The 19,332-nt window shown below is 44.6% G+C and overlaps 1 protein-coding gene across 3 annotated transcripts; it reads right to left on the bottom strand.

Annotated features, from left to right (window-relative positions):
• Positions 1 to 1,075: 1,075 nt before the first annotated feature.
• On the bottom strand, positions 1,076 to 17,239 carry WFDC1 (WAP four-disulfide core domain 1). Of its 3 annotated transcripts, XM_027803360.2 has the most exons (8): positions 17,135 to 17,239; positions 15,986 to 16,270; positions 9,366 to 9,561; positions 8,731 to 8,814; positions 6,895 to 7,035; positions 5,644 to 5,685; positions 4,716 to 4,788; positions 1,076 to 3,806 (listed from the first exon to the last, which is right to left on the bottom strand). In XM_027803360.2, the coding sequence occupies exons 2-7, from the start codon at positions 16,130 to 16,132 to the stop codon at positions 4,736 to 4,738; spliced, it is 663 nt and encodes a 220-aa protein (XP_027659161.1). In that variant the 5' UTR covers positions 16,133 to 16,270; positions 17,135 to 17,239; the 3' UTR covers positions 1,076 to 3,806; positions 4,716 to 4,735. The 3 variants fall into 3 exon arrangements, with proteins under 3 accessions (XP_027659161.1, XP_055582942.1, XP_005432419.1); XM_055726967.1 differs by lacking the exon at positions 17,135 to 17,239 and having other exon boundaries at positions 1,076 to 2,355; positions 15,986 to 16,418; XM_005432362.3 differs by lacking the exon at positions 17,135 to 17,239 and having other exon boundaries at positions 15,986 to 16,414.
• Between the last annotated feature and the right edge of the window lie 2,093 nt (positions 17,240 to 19,332).

Below are 19,332 nucleotides of genomic sequence, written 5' to 3'. Positions count from 1 at the left end.
CACAAAGACCGTTAGCCAGCTACCTCAAGAGAAACTGTATTTCCTTGCATTAACGTGGAAATGAGTTGAAAGCAAACCATAATTTTACAGTGTTCAACAAATAGAACTTTCTCTTGAAAGCCAAGTGTACATTACGCCTCACAGCAGGAGGCATGAGTAATGTACACGCATCCCATAATCTCCCCATCCAAGCAGGCCACATGACCATTGCCATCAGAAGTTCAGGTGATCCCAACGATAACTTCACTGCCAGACTGAAGAGCTACCCTGACAGCTAGTGCTGGCTGGCATCTTCTCAAAACCCACTGAAGACGGACCAAGGAAGCCCACTGCTGGTCCCTCCTTGGCTGAACTACGGGCAGTTCCTCTCTGGGGTCCCCTGGTACGCTGTCAGGGCAGGAGGGAAGCAATGCAGAAGGACTCCTGCCCACTCCTGACAAGCAGGTAGAGCAGGACCGGTGTGGGTGGAGCTGGTGGGATGGTGAAATCTTACATGCTCCTGGAAATGCAGTGCTCAGCAGCCCAGCCTCTCAGCACCAGGCTCCTCTTTCAGCTCCGGCATCCTGCAGCGGGCACCAGCCCAGCGCTGGCCTCTGACTTCGTTTGCTTTTCCACCCTTCGAGCAAGCCTTGGCCTCCTGCAAAGCTGTCTGAGCAGCTGCTTCTGCAGGGCAAACTGCCTGAGCTGGCAGCTGAAACCCAGCAGGCAGCAAACAACAGCTCTGAATCAACAAGGAAAATGCCTGGTCAAATAAAAGGGTCACCTTCTACTCAGGACACCATCACTGTCCTCCTTAGAGCACTGTCCATCAGCTTCTCTTTGGGCAATAGAAATGAAGGTGCCAAGAACTGAAGGAGCATCTGACCCACAAAGGTGGTCCCTCTGAAAGGGGACACACGTGGTAGATGTGCTTCGGGGGTCTGTCACCTCCCTTCCAGTGGACAAAATGACTTTTGTATCCCTGTGCCTATGTTTTCTGAGCTCTTCCAACAACGAAAATTTAAAAGGTTTGTTCTTTTTTCATCATTCAAAGCCAAACAATATGCCAAGAACACACAACTGGAACTAGGCAGAGTTGAAAAATATACTGGTCACTTTTTATTGAGCACCGAAGTGGCAGAACCTGCACATATCTAAGCACCATGGGCACAAACTGGGAAGGGTCTGCCGGTGGCTGCCACAGGTCCTTGGCTGCTGGAAGGCAGAGGCGCTCCCCTGGCAGTGCCAGCAGCGCTGGAGGATCTGGAAGGCCATGAGCATGGCTAGCACACAGTGATACACTTAAAGTTTATTATAGCACCAGACATGCTTTAAAGTGTACATGGAAACATTAGAAACATCCTACACTAGCGATTTCCTACTGCGCTTCACAAGACTGTTGTTAAGCCAAGTGTCTTTGGAGAGAAGACAAGCTGAGGACAACTCATTTGGCCTGTGTTTCGTTTCAACGTGTGTTGGATGTCGGTGTTGAAAACACAGCAGTTAGACAAGTGTCTGTGGCTTTTGCTTCTGACTTTGACAATTAATAACTTGAAAAGAATTAACTTCAAAAAAACCCCAAGCATTATAGCACCATAAGGAAGGGTGATGTCTTTGATAACACCCAGTAAACAGAAATCCAACAACAAATTATTAATTTGTAATTATTTTTTTTTTAAATCTTTTTGCAAGTAGAAAGTATCGTTACCACCCCATCCAGGAAGGCAGTCGGGTACATGCTTTTGTAGCTGCAAAAAAACCAGCCACTGAGGTGAATGTGTCCACTTGGATTAAGCACGTTTTTGGATGCTTTGCAAGATTAGGTTGAGATCTGAAGTTTTAATCTTGCAAATTTGTTAATGTTCAACACAAGTTTTTTAACTAGATCCTGACAGGTTTTTAGGCATTGAATTTTAAATAGAACAGCTTGGCACTTAATCTTTGGGGCTTAGCAGTAACCACTGAAGGCCTTTGCTCCTTTATTCAGAATTTGATTTTTCTGCAAAAAGTAATGCTGAAAAAAAAAATCCATCTGTTTCACTGAGCAACACCTTAGGAACAAGGCTGTATTAAGACTTTCATGACCAGCTGTGTTGCTTTAAGTTGTCAAGAAATGTCCGTGGCAAAGCAGAAAGTTTCTGGCCTACAGTGAGACTGAACGATAACTGTCTCCCAGCAGGAATTAAGGTATCATTGCATGAAATCGAATATGATAAAATTCTAAATATAGAGCTGTCCAAATATGGTGTTGCATTTAATACCTAGAACCTGGAAAAAAGGCACAAGAAGTGAATGGAGTTCAACAAACGAAGATATTTAGGTAAATGTGGAGCCCTTCATCTGTTCCTTTGCTCTGCAAAGCATCCAGGGGTGTGCCTGTTTACAATAGGAAACAGAAGAGCAGTTTGGCATCTTTCATCTCTCCAGCTGCAAATGTCATATGCAAAGTATCAAGTGTTTCATAGGCGTCTTAGCTTTGGCTTAAATCATTTGAGTGGAAAAAAAAATCCCATAGTTTGTGGGTTGAAGCAGACATTTGTGTTTGTGGATTGGGTATTTATATACACTGCTACTAATCTGCATATTAAAATGCTAATTTTATGCATGCAGATGGGGACACGTACTAAACGAGGAAGCAAACTTAGTTTCTTTTGCCTAGCAGTTCTGTCAGATTTGTCAAAATTAAATGCAACTGTCCCTTTAGAACTGCCACAGAAAAGGAAAACATCCACAGAAAATGTGTTTTCCATTTCATAATGCTAAACAGCTAAAAGAAGCTGTAAGCCCCAAATACTAATAACTTGACTGTAAGGATTTATGGAAGTCAACATAAAAGTACAGGACTTCTAAAGAGCAGTTGCCCATCTGCCAGACAGTCCTTTTAATCACACAAATTTATCCTGAATTTGCTTCCCTAATATGTGCAACAAATAATCCAGATTTCGGCCCTCTTCCTGAGGTTTTGCAAGTACAAAACCACAGCTGTATATTTTGTGAGTATTATTGACTTTGCTGGCTAAACCCAACAACTTAAAAAGACTGGCACACAAGTGTGCCTGCTTAGATATTGTAGAAAGAAATCTATTCCATCATTAGCCCTCAATTTGCAGCTTACCAGACTGAGAAGCTAAAGGAAAGCAACTTAAAAAGAAAATATATAAAACCGGTTTTGCTTCTAGCTTAGAGTGCCTCAAATTCTTAAGACTTCAGGTTTAGGCTTGTAAACTGGGTGTCAAACCTGGTGAACCCTAGGTATAAATAGGAAAAGAAGAAAACCTGCAGGTTTCTTCAAACTTTAAGCTTATGAAAAGGCTTATTTAAAGTAGTTGTTCGAGATAGACAGGCATTGGATTTGATCCAGAGAGCCCCTTTAGTCTTACAGTCTTGCCTATTTTAATGTAACTTAGATAGGATAATTAGGTACAATTCTGACGTCACTTCATTTTTATAATACTGTGTTATGTTCATGGTCGTTAAATCTGAATCCGTCACATAATACGCACATAAAGGGCAGGCTCTGTTCCAGCAGCCTGATAATGGCACTGTGGCTTATAGGGATCGGCTGGGAGGTATTTGCATTTCATTTCTAGAAGGGCAGCTCATAAACGGTGTGGTTTCTTTCAGGGGATCACATTTCTCCCCCTCCTGTTAGGCTTAAGATCTAGACTCATCCCGTTCCTTGAATAGTGAAGTCTTTTTATCACTGATGGGCAGGGATCGGGGTAATGCTGGAAATGTGCTCATGGAGATTTGGGATCAGCGTTCTTCCAAAACAGAAAACTGTTGGGTAAAGCGTTCCTTGACAGCTGCTTAACAGAGTGGTCCAGCTGGGTGAAAATCAAACAAGAAAGAGGAATTCAAATATTTATCCATCCTGGGATGTTTGCACAGAACTTGTCCTTATGTAGCTGTTTAATCTTAACAGTCAGCCTAATGTAGGCACATAAAAGAAACACTGAACTGCTTTGTTTTCGTAACTGCCAGTTAAGCTCAAGTTAGTTTTAAAGTGAAGCTGAAAGTGTTGAGAAAACCATCTTGGGACAGAAACTTTGGTATAATAAATATTTGCCTTCTTGTCTAATTCAAAGACTGATGAAATGATCTGCTTTTCAAGTTGGCTTCACTCTGGCCAGATACACATACGAGTGGGTCACAATGTTCAATGCAACTGCTCCCACACATAAAGTTATCCCACAAAATCACACGTGCCTGAGTATTTGCAAGACTGGCCCTTATTGTGATCAGTCCAGAATAAAGAGCTTTTAAATTTCTCTTGCAGGAGCAGTTATACCTGCATTAGAAGAAGCCCCTAAACAGAAAGTTCAAAGTCTTAAGGCACACAAATTTTTGCAGTACTTGTTTTTCATCCTGAAAATCACTCCATCCTCTGAACACCCACGAGGCAAAGGTTCTTCAAACAAATCAGGTGCATCTTGTGAAATTAGAATAAAAAGTGGGAAGGGGAGAGTAACAGTTGTGAAAGGCATTAACTTCTCCATGGACAGTTTGCAGAGCTCGGTCTCCCAGGCTGCAGGTTCTCAGGATACTTTTGCAGCACCATCTGTCAGCATAGGTGTTGGACGGAGCCTGAGGTATTCCCCTGTACATAGTTTTAAGGTGCTGTCCTTACACTGGTGTTTTGATGAGAGGTAACTTTACCCTCAAAAACCCCCATTTCTTTAAATGATGGCATAATAAGCATCAATTATTTTCACCTTTATTCACAGGAGACTTACCCAGGCACACTTTGATTAGCCTAAATCTTCTGCTGGTTTTTCACATAGCCAACCACATTGTTGGAATTGCTCCCTGTAAGACAAATAACAGCAAAGTCAGCTTTTATGTTAGTCTGCGGCAAATGTTTTCTCCAGGTTCCCTAAGCATTCCGGTTTTATTGGTCTTATTATTCAGCAGTTCTCTGGGAGAGCTGCAACAGCCCACCGGACAGAGGAAAGGAAATCCTTTCATGGTTATATCAGCTAAGCTGGCCACATTTGGCAGTTTGTAAATCTTATTGTATCAAAGATGTTATCTAGTTATATCTGAACAACACTTCCAATCTGATCTGACTGTACCCCTCTAGATCCAGGAGTTAGCAGGAACCAGGAGCTTTGAAGCCACGAGAAGAGAGATCTTCTGGAAGATTCTTCTGCTTTCTTTGAGACACATATCTATCAATTTGTGCAAGGGACCTGACACCTCTGGTGGCTGCAGATAACAACGACTGATTCACTGGGCTCCAGCCATCTCTTGTCACGTACCACTGTACAAGCTCTTGGCAAAAGACCCTTCATTTGACAGAGGTTTGTGCTGGTCTGCAAGGAGTTCTGGGCCATGAGCAAAGCTCCAAAAATATATTTAAACATAACAAAAGGTTATTGGATTGAGTGTTTCTCACCCCTTGGGTGGGAACCCCTGGCAGAAGGCTGCACCATTTAACACATTGTGTTAATGTGAGTGCTGGAGATACTGATTCTTCAGAGCCCACAGTCAGGGACTTGCAGACCTTAAAACAGGATCTTTCGACTAAGGCAGAGAGAGTGGAGACTAAAGCATCTCTTTTTGCTACGTACAAACCTTCATTTTATAAGTAGCAAATTCCTTGTGAGCAATGCAATAACTATAAAGCTTAATAAAAGCAAACACTTCACGCCAGCAGCTTACCAAAATATTCCTTGTAATACTTATGCCTCAGGTTGCGTCCATCTGCAAAAGAAGGTACATAATAAGAACATATCCAGTTAGCCTTCATCCTTTGTGTTAAACTCTGGCCTTCTATGTACGGCACAGAGAAATTATAGATATGGAAATAGTAACCTCAAAAACAGGAAAATAAAAGATCTCGGTAGCTGATGTACTGTAGGCTGTTATAAACCCCTTATAAAACTGTTTAGATTATTGAACTATGTGGACACAACTCTCCCTGAGAGTGTTTAACTGTTGGCCACTAGCATGTTATGTTCTTTACAGAGTCAAGGAATCACAGACTTTTTTAAACAAAAGAAAATTTGGGTAAAATTTCAGACCATCTACTAGTTTTTACATAATTCAAATTCCAGCTAGGTTTTTCTGTTTACCATTTATATAATTATTTAAGTTCTTAGGAATATACCTCATGTCTAAGAGCCATATAGTTATACATTACATTAGCTACTATGGATGTTATTAAAGAAAAAGTTATAAAATAATGAAAGAGATGATCGAAAACCCCTGGAAGAAAATCTTAGTCTTTTATGGAAGCAGTTCAGAGATCTGGTTTGATGCTTCCCCTGGCTTTCACAGGGACCGAATGGCAAAACTGGTGTCTCCGCTCTCTCCACTGAGGTGATTTGTAGCCCAGTGCAAACACATACCCTGCCACGCAATGAAGTTACACATACCTAGACACGCTATGAGCTTTCCTGGAAAACAGCTTGGCCTGTAAAAGGTCCTTTATTGGGCAAATGTGTTAGCAGAATAAAGGGAATAATGTTTTGGATGCGGAAAGCAAAATCAGAAGTCAAAACTGGAATTTGAAACTCATGTTTCTTAGTTAAGTGTGTAGTAATATATAATTATTTCGATTTTTTGTGCTGTGTAATAATGGCATGTGCAGGTTACTCCCTGTTCAGTTTACACAATCCCAAAGGACACGGGCATACAGAGCAAACAAGAAGCACGTCCCCTGCGTTGGGTACTTCACAGAGCTCAGCCAACATCAAGGGCATTAGAGACCTCAGATTGCTGCAGATGGGACTGTCTCCCAGCCCGGCTGTCACACACTGCCCTGGGGCCTCGGGCTGACCAGGAAACGCAGGGAGGCCATGAGACCAGATGCACCACCAGATCTCCCTCAAAGCCAGTAAGAGCACATCGTCCCTTACTGGTGTTTGCATGACAGAGCAGGAAAGGACAGGAGATTTCCAGTCAGCTGACCTGGATTTCCACGGAGCTTGATGCACTGGCCCCTGTTAGGAATTCCTTCAGCCGTGTTGCCCGGGTTGATGATATGGCATTCATAGCCTGTGGGGCAATGCAGCGGCTCATCTCCATCCTCCGTGGTACTGCAGGCCTCAGCTGCAAAAGAAGCCAGCAGGTCATAAATCATGGCTTTAACACCCACCGGTATCCAAAATCTGACAGTATGGCCACCTTCTTCTGTATCACCTCCCAGATGAGATCTCAGACCACTTCCCATGCAAGGGTACCGAGGGGTGACCACCTCCAAAGCAGCCTGGCAGAGCAGGTGCTGCAGCTCACACCTTACGGGAGAACTGAGGTGCCTAGCCTGACATGGGGAGCGGGGGTCAGCCTGATCGCCTGTAACGACAGCCACCCCACAGCCTGTTCTGCAGGGTCTGTGTGCGGGCTGGACAGCGGTGAAGAGAGCCCACCACTGCCCACCACTGATGGGTGGTCCCTCCACGAGCCCCTCCAAGCAGCCCTAAGTCTGTTCCAGCCAGTGTTTCGGGCTGGGTGAGGAATCAGGGAAACGCGACCAGGAAGCTGGCAGTTTGCTGCTTTGTTCTTTGCTCCACACCCATTAACTTACTGATGAATTTAAACCTCAGATGTGACTCACTATGGAAAAAGGCAGTACCACCCCCTGCTGCAAATGGAGGCTTTAACCGCCTTGACTGTGGGTATCCAGCAAGTGCAGAGCAGAATAAGAAAGTAAAGCAGGAGTCACAGGCACTTTTTGTGTTCATTAAAGGTACAGATTATGCAGGGACACTCCACCCCTTCATTTGCCAGGATTTTAATTTCAAGGACCTCTGCTATAATCCTCGTGCCATGACTGATGGTTCTTATTTCACTAATTACTCCCTTAAGCTGAGATGAAGGTGTTATGATAAGAACAAATAATATAATCATGACAAGGATGGATGAGAAGGAACCTATTTTATGTTATTTCTAGCAGTGCAACTCCAATGAGCTGGAGGCAGAATTGTCCCTTGAAGAACTAGGAGCTTCTATAATAGATGAAAGTCAAGGTTTGGCAAGTCTGATACCATCTGTGTAAGACCAGAGAAGGTGATTTATTTACCTGTGTCTGACTAACGCTAATCAAAAGCTGGAATAGCTTTTCCATGAAGAAATTAAGAACTTCAGGCATACATGTATCTGGGAATGTCTTGTAGAAGAAAACTTCTCTTCCCACCTCCCCAGCTCCCTCCTTGTTTCTATTTGAGGTATTGGAAAAAATTAATTAAAAGACTTTTCCCTGTGAAATTAACCTGAGGAGCCCAATCTCATTAGCAATCTCCAAGCTTAGATGCTCCCAGCTCCATGTCAGCTTTACACAATTCTGCAGCAGTTTGCCAAGGCTCTTGTTCAAAGCAGCCTTCAGACCCAAGAGCCCCAGCCCCAGCCCCAAGCATCTGTGTGATGAGGCCACTCTGGATTAAAAGATCTAATCCAAGTCCGCCCACAGCCTATCAGGAAGCTGGCAGAAAATATATGTATGCTGATAAAGCCTTTTTCTAAAAGAAAAGATATATTTCTACTTATGTCAAGAATGGATACAGAGCCAGTTCCCTGGATTATTCCTAGTGCTCTGTTGGATAAGCCATATCCATAAAAAGCAACTGGTTTACTGCACCAGAAACTAGCCCACAGCACCACACAGAGTTATTCCCATGGAAACTCCAGATAACTCCAGCAGCCCCAGCCTCCCTACATCCCTGGCAAGCCCTGTGTGTGATGAATGTATTATTTAGTGCCTTTGTATAATTACCAATATTGCAGAGAAGACAGTGAAATGTACTGTACCTTGTAAGACTTCCTCTGGGCCATCCAAAAGCCACCCATTTCCTCCCAGCCAGCGGGGTTTGGGCTGAACCAACCAGTCTAAAACTGTGAAAGACAGAAACAAGAAATGACAGAGTCAAGGCAGAGCAGCCATAAGGCACACAGCTATGGGAAAGTCATAGTTTTCCTCTAACAGCCAGTGGCGAGGCTGCAGGCTCCTGAAGGATGAAGTTTTCAGCAACATATTAATATTCATGCTCTTCTTGTCCCAGTGGCAAGAGAACCACAGATGTTACCCAAGGCCAAAGCAGCTCTTGTTGCCCATCCTCCATTCCGATGGCACACATCAGATGAGACAGCTGCCTCGCTTATGTGAGCACTAATTCAGATTGGGATTACTTCTTTCCCTGAATATATAATCTCTGGAAAAGAACTGGCTTCAAGTGATTTCTACAGTTTGTGCTGGTGGAAATTTTGCAGCGCCAGCTTGCCTTAGATTAATTTTTCAATCCAGAAATCAGAAGTGTGGAACTGAAGCTTTATCCTCAATTCACATTCAAACCGTGCCTCCCACCCGACACCCAACGCACAGGGGGGTGACTACCATCATTTCTGCATGCTTCTCTCTACCACTTTGATCGCTGGGTCCACTCTACCTGGTGGTGGCTGTACAGACTCCAGACAGGCGTAGATGCACCCGTTGTAGCAGCAGCGCTTGTGTCTTTCACACTCCGAATCCGAGCGGCAGCTGGGCACCTCACAGGCTCGGTCAGGCAAAGTCTGGGGTGGTGGGGGGCAGCGGTCGTTCTTCTGGTAGTGGGAACTGTGAGAATGAAGAGGGTACTCATAATCCTTGCAAAGAAAAGAAAAGGAAACAAAGGTTTGGCATAAGGTGAATACCAAACATCCCATCAGTTGATACAGAAGAGGGATTTTCAAAGTGGTTTTCAAGTATTCATTAGAGAGGAGAATTAACTGTTCAGCTTCCCCAGCCCTGTCTTTAGCCCACTGAAGAGACAGCTATATGGTCACCTTAGCACACTGCTTTGGAAACACCAAACCACCAAATTATTGTGTGGAACTCATTTCATAATTAAGGTTATTGCAATGACAATGAGGAGGTAGAAGAAAAAATATCTTTTGAAGTCTTTTATACTTGTCTGGGAAACACAGAGAAAGACTCCAGGCATCCTCATGACAAGCATGCCCAAACACTTTAATAGTAAATCAGTGGAAATGATGACACTGGATTGTTTTGAGGTTATGTCCCCAATGGGACCTGGAACTATAATGTCCCAAGTAGCACCTGTCTCCTCAATAGGCTTCTTCTACCTTCATCACCTTCTCCTGGACCAGAATTTATCGGGGTGTCTTTCAAGCTTATCCCCTGTGGGGTCCTGGGTTGTTAAATTGGAGACCATTTCTAAAACATGAAATGATCTGGGTGAGATCTGTCAGTTTAATCCCAAAGAAAATGAAGCCACAGTTGACTACAGCAGAAAGGAGCCCAGCTGCTGCTCACTGCACACCAAAAGGACAAGGAAGATTTAAAGTGGATTAACAGGCACCGGATTTTACCAGGAACATTTTTAAGAGGCAGCATTCAGATGTTATTCACACTGGCAGGATTTCAGCAAGAAGCCAACTCCCTCCGACAGAGGTGAATGAATCACCCAAGCCCACTCCTTTCTCACCTGTGGCTAAACCACTCACCTCTGGGCTGGGGCTCAGCTCCCCACAGCAGCACAAAGTACTCAGAAAGGGCAAACATTCTCAGGTCTATTAAGAAACAATAAGCTCTAATCAAATTAAAAGATGGATTCAGGATTTGTGCTTTTAAAAGAGATCAGCAACTAGCCAGCGGTCTGACGTGAGCGCTGCCATGCACTCGCTAGCAGGCTGTTGCGTCTATGAGTCTATAGGTACTTGGCCCGATCGCTGCCGTGTTGTGAAATCAGTGACAAATAACTGGGGTTGATATTCCAAGAAACAACGTGGTGCAACTGTCCCTGAGGGGGTCTCTAGGAAATTTCACCATCAGGCTATGGAGAAATACGAGGTGAGACTCATATCCCTCTTTATCTACACGCTGTCCCATCCTCTTTTTTTGGAAACCTCCCAATGGCTTCTGTGGAGCATGTGTGCCTTTGCGAAACAGCATGTCCTGACATCTACTGGCCAAAAAATGTCCCAGGAGAGGCCCCAGGAGGTTCCTTGGCCTGGGGACCGACCACTGGCCCGCACAGCCTCTGCTGCTGCATGTGACCGAGCAGCAATCGTGAAAACTACATCATCTTCCCTCCCCTGGGATAATTTGTAATGCAGAGCATAAAGGCAGTCCCAAGGAACAGCACAAGAAATATCGATGTGCATTGTTTGTGGTACTGATGTGAGAAATTTGACTTGCACACTGCACACAGTGCAGCATGGTGCTGGTAGGGTGGTGGGTGGCTTTTACACCAAAGCTGACCTCGGTTCTTTGAGCCATAGCTGGGGGAAACGGAGCGCAGCAAAGGTTCTCTGCTGCCTGGTTGCACAGCAATCGAGTGTCAGCCAGTGTGGAAGTGTAGGGACAAGCCAGGATGATTAAAAGTTTTAATTTCTTTCACTAGATCTATGTTTTAAAAAATCCATATCATTGTTAGATCTCTAACTGGTTAAGTGTGTCTGTGTGGGTGAGACAGGGGATTCCTAATATTTCCACAAATGACAGGCTCCTGCCCCATTCCCATTATCAGCCTGACTTGTTCCCAATATCAATAAACGATTTTTTTATCCTTTTTCCTTTGTTGTTTCTATACAGTGAACAAGAAACTGCTCAAAACTCCTTCTGTGAGGTTGCTTTCCCATGAACTGGTAGGCTGTTTGAACTACAAAATAGGTTTGAAAAATAAAATTTCCTAATTTTGATATTTTCAATGTTAAAGTATAAAACAAAGTGTAAGCTATCACATCACCCCATTTCTCAAAAGCTGAAAACACTCCAGCTTTCAAATGACATGCTTTTGAATTGAAGATACTGAAAGTTCAACTTTTTTTTTGCTGTTGTTGGATTTTAAATAGAGGAAATGCTTGGACCAAGTATAATTTTGGGATATAAGAGAGGATTTAAGAGTATATCTATGCAGTTCCAAACATTTAACCGGTCTTGTTGGAGAGAGCATTCATCCTGGAAGGTCACCATTTACTACTCTGTTACTTGAAATGTCAGCTGCAGGCTGAAATGTGACCAAAATTGGCCAATAATGGATACAAGAAAAAACCCACCCAACCCCCAAACAATTACTGCAGTTGCTTCACAGATGATTCAGAAACTAAGAAGCCAAAATTGCAATGAACAGCTGGCTCAATGAATGAGATTTCCGTTTGGGAACAATATAACCTTTTTAGCCAAATAACTTTGTACCTTATGACCTCCCCGCCCATTTTCTCTGTTCACCTATTGCCCTGAACCCCTTTCTTTCAAAACTTCAGGGTCAAAAAATACGTTACGCACTCAGTCTAATAAAATCATTGCCGCTGGCTTATTTATACATAAAACCCTAGTGGGAAACAGGATTCCCTCATTCCCAAAATAATCTGGTTAGGGTATCTCCAGGTGTGGGTTGCAAGGTCTTTTTAAAAGCTCTCCCAGGATTCACAGTGTGGCTGTGAGCATAGCTCGGATTTATTATTTTTACAGATCGTGACGACAGTCAGGACCTCTTCCTTTAAGAATATTTTTCAATGCCCGAGTCAAACTGCTGTTTCCCATGGCCACTTACTGAAACCTTTTAATGAGAATATCTGCCTTAGAGATATCCAGAAACAAAGGAGAAAAGTTCAGAGTTCAGCTGAGCAACCCTGGAGGTCAGGAAAGATGTCTCAGAAAAACCTGACCGCAATCGCTCACTCTCAACCTGTATTTTCAATAGTAACCGTGGGATGCAGTCTACCTCCAAAGAATTCCGGGTCTGTTCTATTATTTGTGCCTGAAACTGGACCCTGGGCTTGTGTGGAAGCACAATTCCCTGCTAATTCATCTTCTGCACGGCCACCCCTGAGACCATGCGTGAGGTTTATTCCCAGGCTGTGGTCACCGGTTCTGCCCCTGGCAGGTATTTTCAAACACTGGCCATAAACCATTTTTTCTGTGAAACAATACAGGGTTGGGAGGAATTTAGAGCCTTCCAACATTTCAGTCAAAGACCTGGAAACACACAGATCATTGGGGATCAAAGTTGCAAATACCAGACTGAAGGAGGGTTAAATTGTCTGAAGGACAAGACCAAAACAATAGGAATAATATTCTCCTGCTATTGACTCTGGATTAGCACTTTTGGTTCTGGTGTCTGCAGTACTAGAAGATTGTTGAAAAAGTAGGGTGGGCTCAAAGAAGATGCACGATAGCAATTAGAGGACTGGAAAGCAGGGAATACAGTGCAAGACTTTGGTGTGTGCATGCAGGTTTCAAAGGGGAGGCCGAGGACTGCCCTGCTCATACGTTACTCCAAGGCATACGCAAGACAGAAATCTTACGGGAGGTGTGATAATCTAGTAGAGAAAGAGGCTATCTCAGGGTTGATTTATGATAGCGAGCTGGAGGGTAAATAAATTGTTGGAAGAACATTACAGCAGCTGTGAGGAATTCTTCATTTTTGGAAATCTTTAAAAGAAGACCGGACCTTTTTTCTGAAACACTTGATGCAATTGACACTGGAATAAAATCAAGACTGCCTCAGGTTTTCCCAGTAGACATGGGGATGTCTTGATAACGAACTGAAGACCACTCACAGGTAGCTCCCTCCCTCTGCCCTTTGGAAACAGTCCACAGACTGCGGGGGCTGCAGAACACCAGCTGCAAATCACTGAAGTTGACAAGTGTCCCCCTGGCTGTAAAATACTTGGATTTGCTACAAACTGGAAGCCCAGCTCCTCTATCCCACTGTGACTGCCAGTTTTATCTTCTCACTGCATTCCCTCTCCTCTTTCACCCTTCTCCATTCCGAACCGAGCCCTCCTTGCCAACCCACACCCTTCCTCAGACACCTTAACGAAACACTCCTGGCCAGACCTCCAGGCAGGTCCTCATCATAGCACCTGCTCATCATTCTGCCGCCAGCAGTTTGCTGGATGCATTCCTCCTGCTGCAGTCCATTTTTTGGACTCAGATAACATAACTCTCAGTCAGCTCCCTACCCCCACCACCTCCTTCCCCTACAGACCTTGCCCATGCCCTTCTGGGGGTCCCACAGGGATGTCTATGGCCCAACTCCTGTATGGCTGCATGTTGCCATAAGTACCTCCATCTGTTATCCCTCTGTCCAAGTGACTCACAGATCAGTTGTTCCACCCACAGCCTCTGATTTCCGAACTGTAGAGAACATACAGCGTTTGGTAGAAAAGAAAGCATCTTTTGAGAAACAAGAGGGGCTGCCAAAACTGACTGTTGGTGGATAGGAGGATGGAGAGTGAACGCCTTCCTCCTTACAAGGCTTTGAGGAGAAGGAAAAAGAAAAGCATTTTCTGTTTTCCCTAGATAAGCTGTCTCTGTCACTGTGAGCAATTCTAGCTGAGCTTGCCAGATCAGTAGCACCTGGATTCACGACTGCCAGAAAAAACAGTCCTTTGAAGAACTGCAGATTGAAAGAGGAGGATATATCCTCAGGGGAGCAAGCTCTGCGCTTCTACAGAGCCCATTATCTGAAGATCAACATGTAAATTCCTGTTCTACCTCTGTCCTATCTCTCTGGGTCATTCACTTCGTAGGTCCTATTAAATTTGAGCTTCGCATTGAAATATGACACAAGAACATCATAATAAATGCACTTTCCAGTGAGTGATTTTTGCAGGAAACACAGCACTTCATGTCACTGTTTCCCAATTAAAGTGCAAACCAGATGATACTCTGTCCCAGGGGAGGCTACAATGAACAAAATTTCTTTTTGTGAAATACTGGGGTGCCTTTCAAATATCAGCACAAAGTTTTCTGCAAAATTTCAAGGAGACAAGAGCACAGTATTTTGGTCCATTCAGCACGAGTGAAAGACATGTGTCACACTTTTGAGTCAGCAATCACACAAACCAAATATAACTGTCCCCAAACATCACTCTAGATGTCATGGTCAAAAAAGCATCCTTTTTAAATTAAAAGCTCTTATACGTGGCTGCAGAAAACAAGTGGAGGAATCCCCATGTGACACCGAGGAGCTGTTTATGCACATGCAATGGCTGGAAGATGCTATGAAACCTGGGCACGAGAAAACAGACCGGCTGGGGCTTCCACTTAAGTGATTCAAGGGGCAGAAGCCTTGGGTCAGTGCTGGCTCCTCAGGGGACTTTAATGGAGTAAGTCAAAATTTCAGATTCAATTTTTTTTTTTCTTCCTAAACAGCAGGTCCTGAAAGTCAAGCTATCAAATTATCTTCTTTTTTTTTTTTTTTTTTTCCCTCCCAATTTCCTCCATGGCCACTTCTAACAGTCTTTTGGCCCAGACACACCAGAACAAGACCCAGCACCATTGTCTCCTCCACTCACAGTAACTTGTTGCTGCTTTAGTTTCAGTTCTGGCACTACTGCTCTAAGTACCATTGCAGATCTGGAAACGGTGGATGCGCCCAGTACCCCACGCAAGTCTGCCAAAAGTGAGCGGGGACAGACGGTGCCATGGAGCGGCTGCCAGGGTGTGAGCAGCTCTGCTCCCTGTGAACGTGCCAGGCAAAGCACCCCCAGGAGAGCGGATTTCTCTGATCAGCCCCCAATGCCCATTAAGGTGATCGGTATGTTACTCTGACACTGTGGATCTGGAGGTCTCTGTGCTCTGGTGATTTACAAAAACCTAGGCAATGCCACCATCCCTCTAGTACACACTGTCCCCAGGAGCCAGACACTTGCCCAACGTTACCCCAAAAGGCAGCGGAGGAACTGGGCAGGGGACCCTTCTTCCTGCTCTAAGCAATAAATCACATCTTCTTTTCACTAAATCTATTCCCAGGCAGGCAGGGCTTGCATTCCCCTTCTCCCCATTCTGGCTTCCCTTGCTGCCCGATGAAGTTTCTAGGAGAAGCAGTGTCGCTGCCGTACCAACACCTCACTGTTCCGAGTGTGCTTTACAAGCTTCCCATTGCAGCAGCTAGGTGGCAAAAGTTTGGGAAACTCAGTGCAACCCTGTTATAAGGAGACAGCCTGCGGATTCAAATACGTCTTATTCTAAAATGATACAGACAGATAAAGAAAACTCCCATTTCACGGTGAGCATACCCGGCTCCCCCTAAATCACCCACCGCAGTTTACTCACATCATATTTCTCTGTCATTTTCAGATGTAGAGCACGCTTCCAGAGATTCCTTGCACAGCCCGTATCGAGCAGCAAAACTAAGACACACAAGGCTGCAGTGAAGATCTTTTTACAGAAATGCATCTCTGACAGCACCCTGGAATCCATTTTCCCAGGGAGAGATCGAATAAGGAGCCCGGCTTTCGGGATCCAGACGATACAGTCTTGGCAAGGAGGGAGGGAGGCAGGGTGGGAGGCAGAGCGAGGGCTGATCGCTGGTGAGAGCTGCTTCTCGCTGCGCAGATTCTGGGAAGGGAAAGGGGAAAAAAAAAAATAAAGGAGCCCACAAGCAGAAGGCAGGAGCTGCTGTTGAACTTCTTTACTCAAAGTTAGATCAGGTTCTCGGCTCACATGTTTGCACAAAGCACATGCTCTCCTTGAATGATAGATGGGAAGATTATTTGGAAAGATTATTTTTAGACCTTTGTTCCCAACATCTGGCATCCTCAGAGAGCCCCATTCAAAGCCAAAGCGTGGGATCAGATGACAGCTGCCGCAGGGGGAAATAAAGGTCTTGGAGGGGTGGGCTCGGCAGCTTCTAACAAACAGCTCACCCAAACTTTCCAAGCTACTCAGCTCTCCCTTTGTGTGCTTCCCATTGTGCCCTGAGCTCTGGTTTTGGATCATGTTCTGACAAAGTGATAACTTCATGTGAAGATTGCTTGAAGGAAATGATTTAAAGACATGATAAACATGCAGGGGCTTTAATTAAACCAAGTTGACGTTAGCTTTCTGCAAATGATTTCAAAGAAGGGGAAGGCATGGCCATTGGGGAAAAATAAATCCATATGCATGGGTGGGGAATAGGGAAGGAAGGTGATTTAGAAATGACATGACCAAATGGAAAGCAAGGAAGGGGACGTGAGTCAGGCTGTGCTGACAATGGGAGTGACAGAGAGACTGGACGTGGGGTATTAGAGAGCTACGTGGACATTCAGGCACCCAGGTGCCTGAAGGACAAGAACGTACTTATGAAGTCAGGATGAAAGCATCCCAGCATCCTGCCTGGGACAGAGGCAGAGGCAGGTGCCAAAGAAAAAGTATGAGCACAGGGCAACTGTTACATATACATGAGTACAGATACATATGTATATGTGTGCACGCACATACTTTCACAGCCTTCAGTAATGCTGTTCAGGGCTTCCTGAGCCAAATGTGGGGGCTGGATTTTTTATAATCCCTCATGAATTTCTCCTCCAGCAGCTTGTCCAGCCTCCACCTGGAATGAAGGAAGAAATAGAACAACAAAGGTAGTCGAGATACGAGCACTAAGACCTGCTTGCCTTCAGTTTAGCCTGACTGCAGCCCTGCTCTATAGCCTAGGCAGAGCAGAGTGGATGCAATGAATTTATTTTATATCTGCTGTAAAATGGGTCTGCACAGGAGCGTTAGACCCTGTGGACAAATACAAAAAAAATCTTCCAATTCTTCCTTATACCTGAAAGCTGTGGCAAGTCACTTTGATCCATGCCCAAGCGTCAACAGCTGCATGTAGGTGGTAGCCGAGGGATTTTACCTCCAAGCTTGCCGGAATATGGTGATAGGAATCTGAAGAGCGAGTGAAGTGTGGGTTTTAAAACCTCTGTATTTAATGGAACATATTTGATTTATTTAGAGATTGGGCGTTTACAGGGTTTCTAGCAGTTACTGTGCTTTGGGACAGACCTTTCCATATCTCTACTGTCACAGAAATCTTCTTAGCAACAAAAGCTGTTCACTTCATGCCGGGGAATTTAGTTGGTAAGAGAAGCCAAGCAGATACTACTGTTATGGGAGGAAAGTAGAGAAAGAAGGGTGGAGAAAGAGAATGAAGAGTTAAACTGGCAGGGTCAACCCCCCTCACAGCTGCAGCAGTGTAAGGAGGTCCTCCTGGGACAGGCAGAGCAAGCTGCCCTGCCTCTGCTGGAGTCTATGGACTCGCAAAGGAGCTCTGATGGCAAGTGTCTGGGAGGGGATCCCTGTGGAGATGCAATGACCGCATATTGCTGTGTTTGTATAATCCTCATCACTGCTTGATCCACAGGTTGTTCCTGCAATGATATGACAGTCACTCCCTAAGGCATGAACAGGGTTTTTTGGGGATGACGGGCTTTGGGGGGACCCCATGGCACAGTTGCTTCTGGCACAGATGAGGACAGGGAGCGTGCATTTGGGTTGGAGAGCCTTTCATGGTACAGAGGCTTCATCACCCTCCACCAGGCTGCTGAGAAGACTCTCAGCAGAAAGCATGACTCCAGGTCCTTGTCACCTGCTTTGCACAATCCTGCTGGTTCTCCTCTCTTCCAAACCTGTAGCCACCCATTTAAAACAGTATTTATCCCAGTTTGCCTTTAAACAGGTCAATTCCCTCAGGCTGTCTTCTCTTCTGCATTTGATAAGGGCGACTGGGGACAACCCATGTCCACAGGTCAGTCTGTGGTTACGGAAGTGACTCCCTAATGACCGAAGTGGTACCTCCAGATAAGGCTGAGCTCAGCACCTACAAGTCACTGTCATCTGCACCCAGATGTCATCCAAATATCATCCAAAATCAGTACAGGTGTCGGAGTTAGTGAAAGGCACATTCAGACATCTTCAGTGCATCCAGAGAGGAATATATCACTGCCATAAGACTTCAGCTTGTTTTTTTATTGCTCAGAGAACTTTGTCTGACACAACAGGATGCCTCCAATTCCTTTTAAAAACAAATCTCTCCTGTTTGTTGCAATATTAATAGCTGTACCTTGATAAAGCACCTTTCAGGCACAACCAGGAGCTCCCACCAGTGTCCTGACTCCTGTATTGTAAGGTGACAAATGATACGGCTGGTTGCACAGAATAAACAAGATTTTTTTCTTAGAGTATTCCTGCTTCAATTATGTCTTTGTGCTGATATTTCACTTGTCTATTCTTGCTGAAACCCAAACCAGCATGAAACAACAACTGTTCACGATAAATCTCCCTAATTTAAATTATTTTTTTGTTGTTTGATCCATATATTTGCAATCTCGACTTGGAGCAATTAATTCTAAAGATTAATAGCTACTTTGGACACTATTTACTGGCCTTTCTTTTGGCAGATATAAGCTTTGACATTTACCCAGGAGAAACTGGGCTCTGTGCATTACAGTTCAAGGACTGTATACCAAAGTGAGAATTCTCCTGCAGGACCAAACTGCAACAGCTGGTCATGGTCTTCACATAAAAATGAACTTAGGCCTCCTGCACACAACCATTTCACCTTAACTTCCCAAAGTACTGCATGCAGTGCCTGGACTGGATTACCCCTACTAGCAACTGGGGAAACTGAGGCACGGGGTGGGTGATTT

The sequence above is a fragment of the Falco cherrug genome, chromosome 14, assembly GCF_023634085.1.
Source record: "Falco cherrug isolate bFalChe1 chromosome 14, bFalChe1.pri, whole genome shotgun sequence".
NCBI classification, from domain to species: domain Eukaryota; kingdom Metazoa; phylum Chordata; class Aves; order Falconiformes; family Falconidae; genus Falco; species Falco cherrug.
Note: the sequence above shows the minus strand (reverse complement) of the source record. Positions and strands in the feature narration are given on the sequence as shown.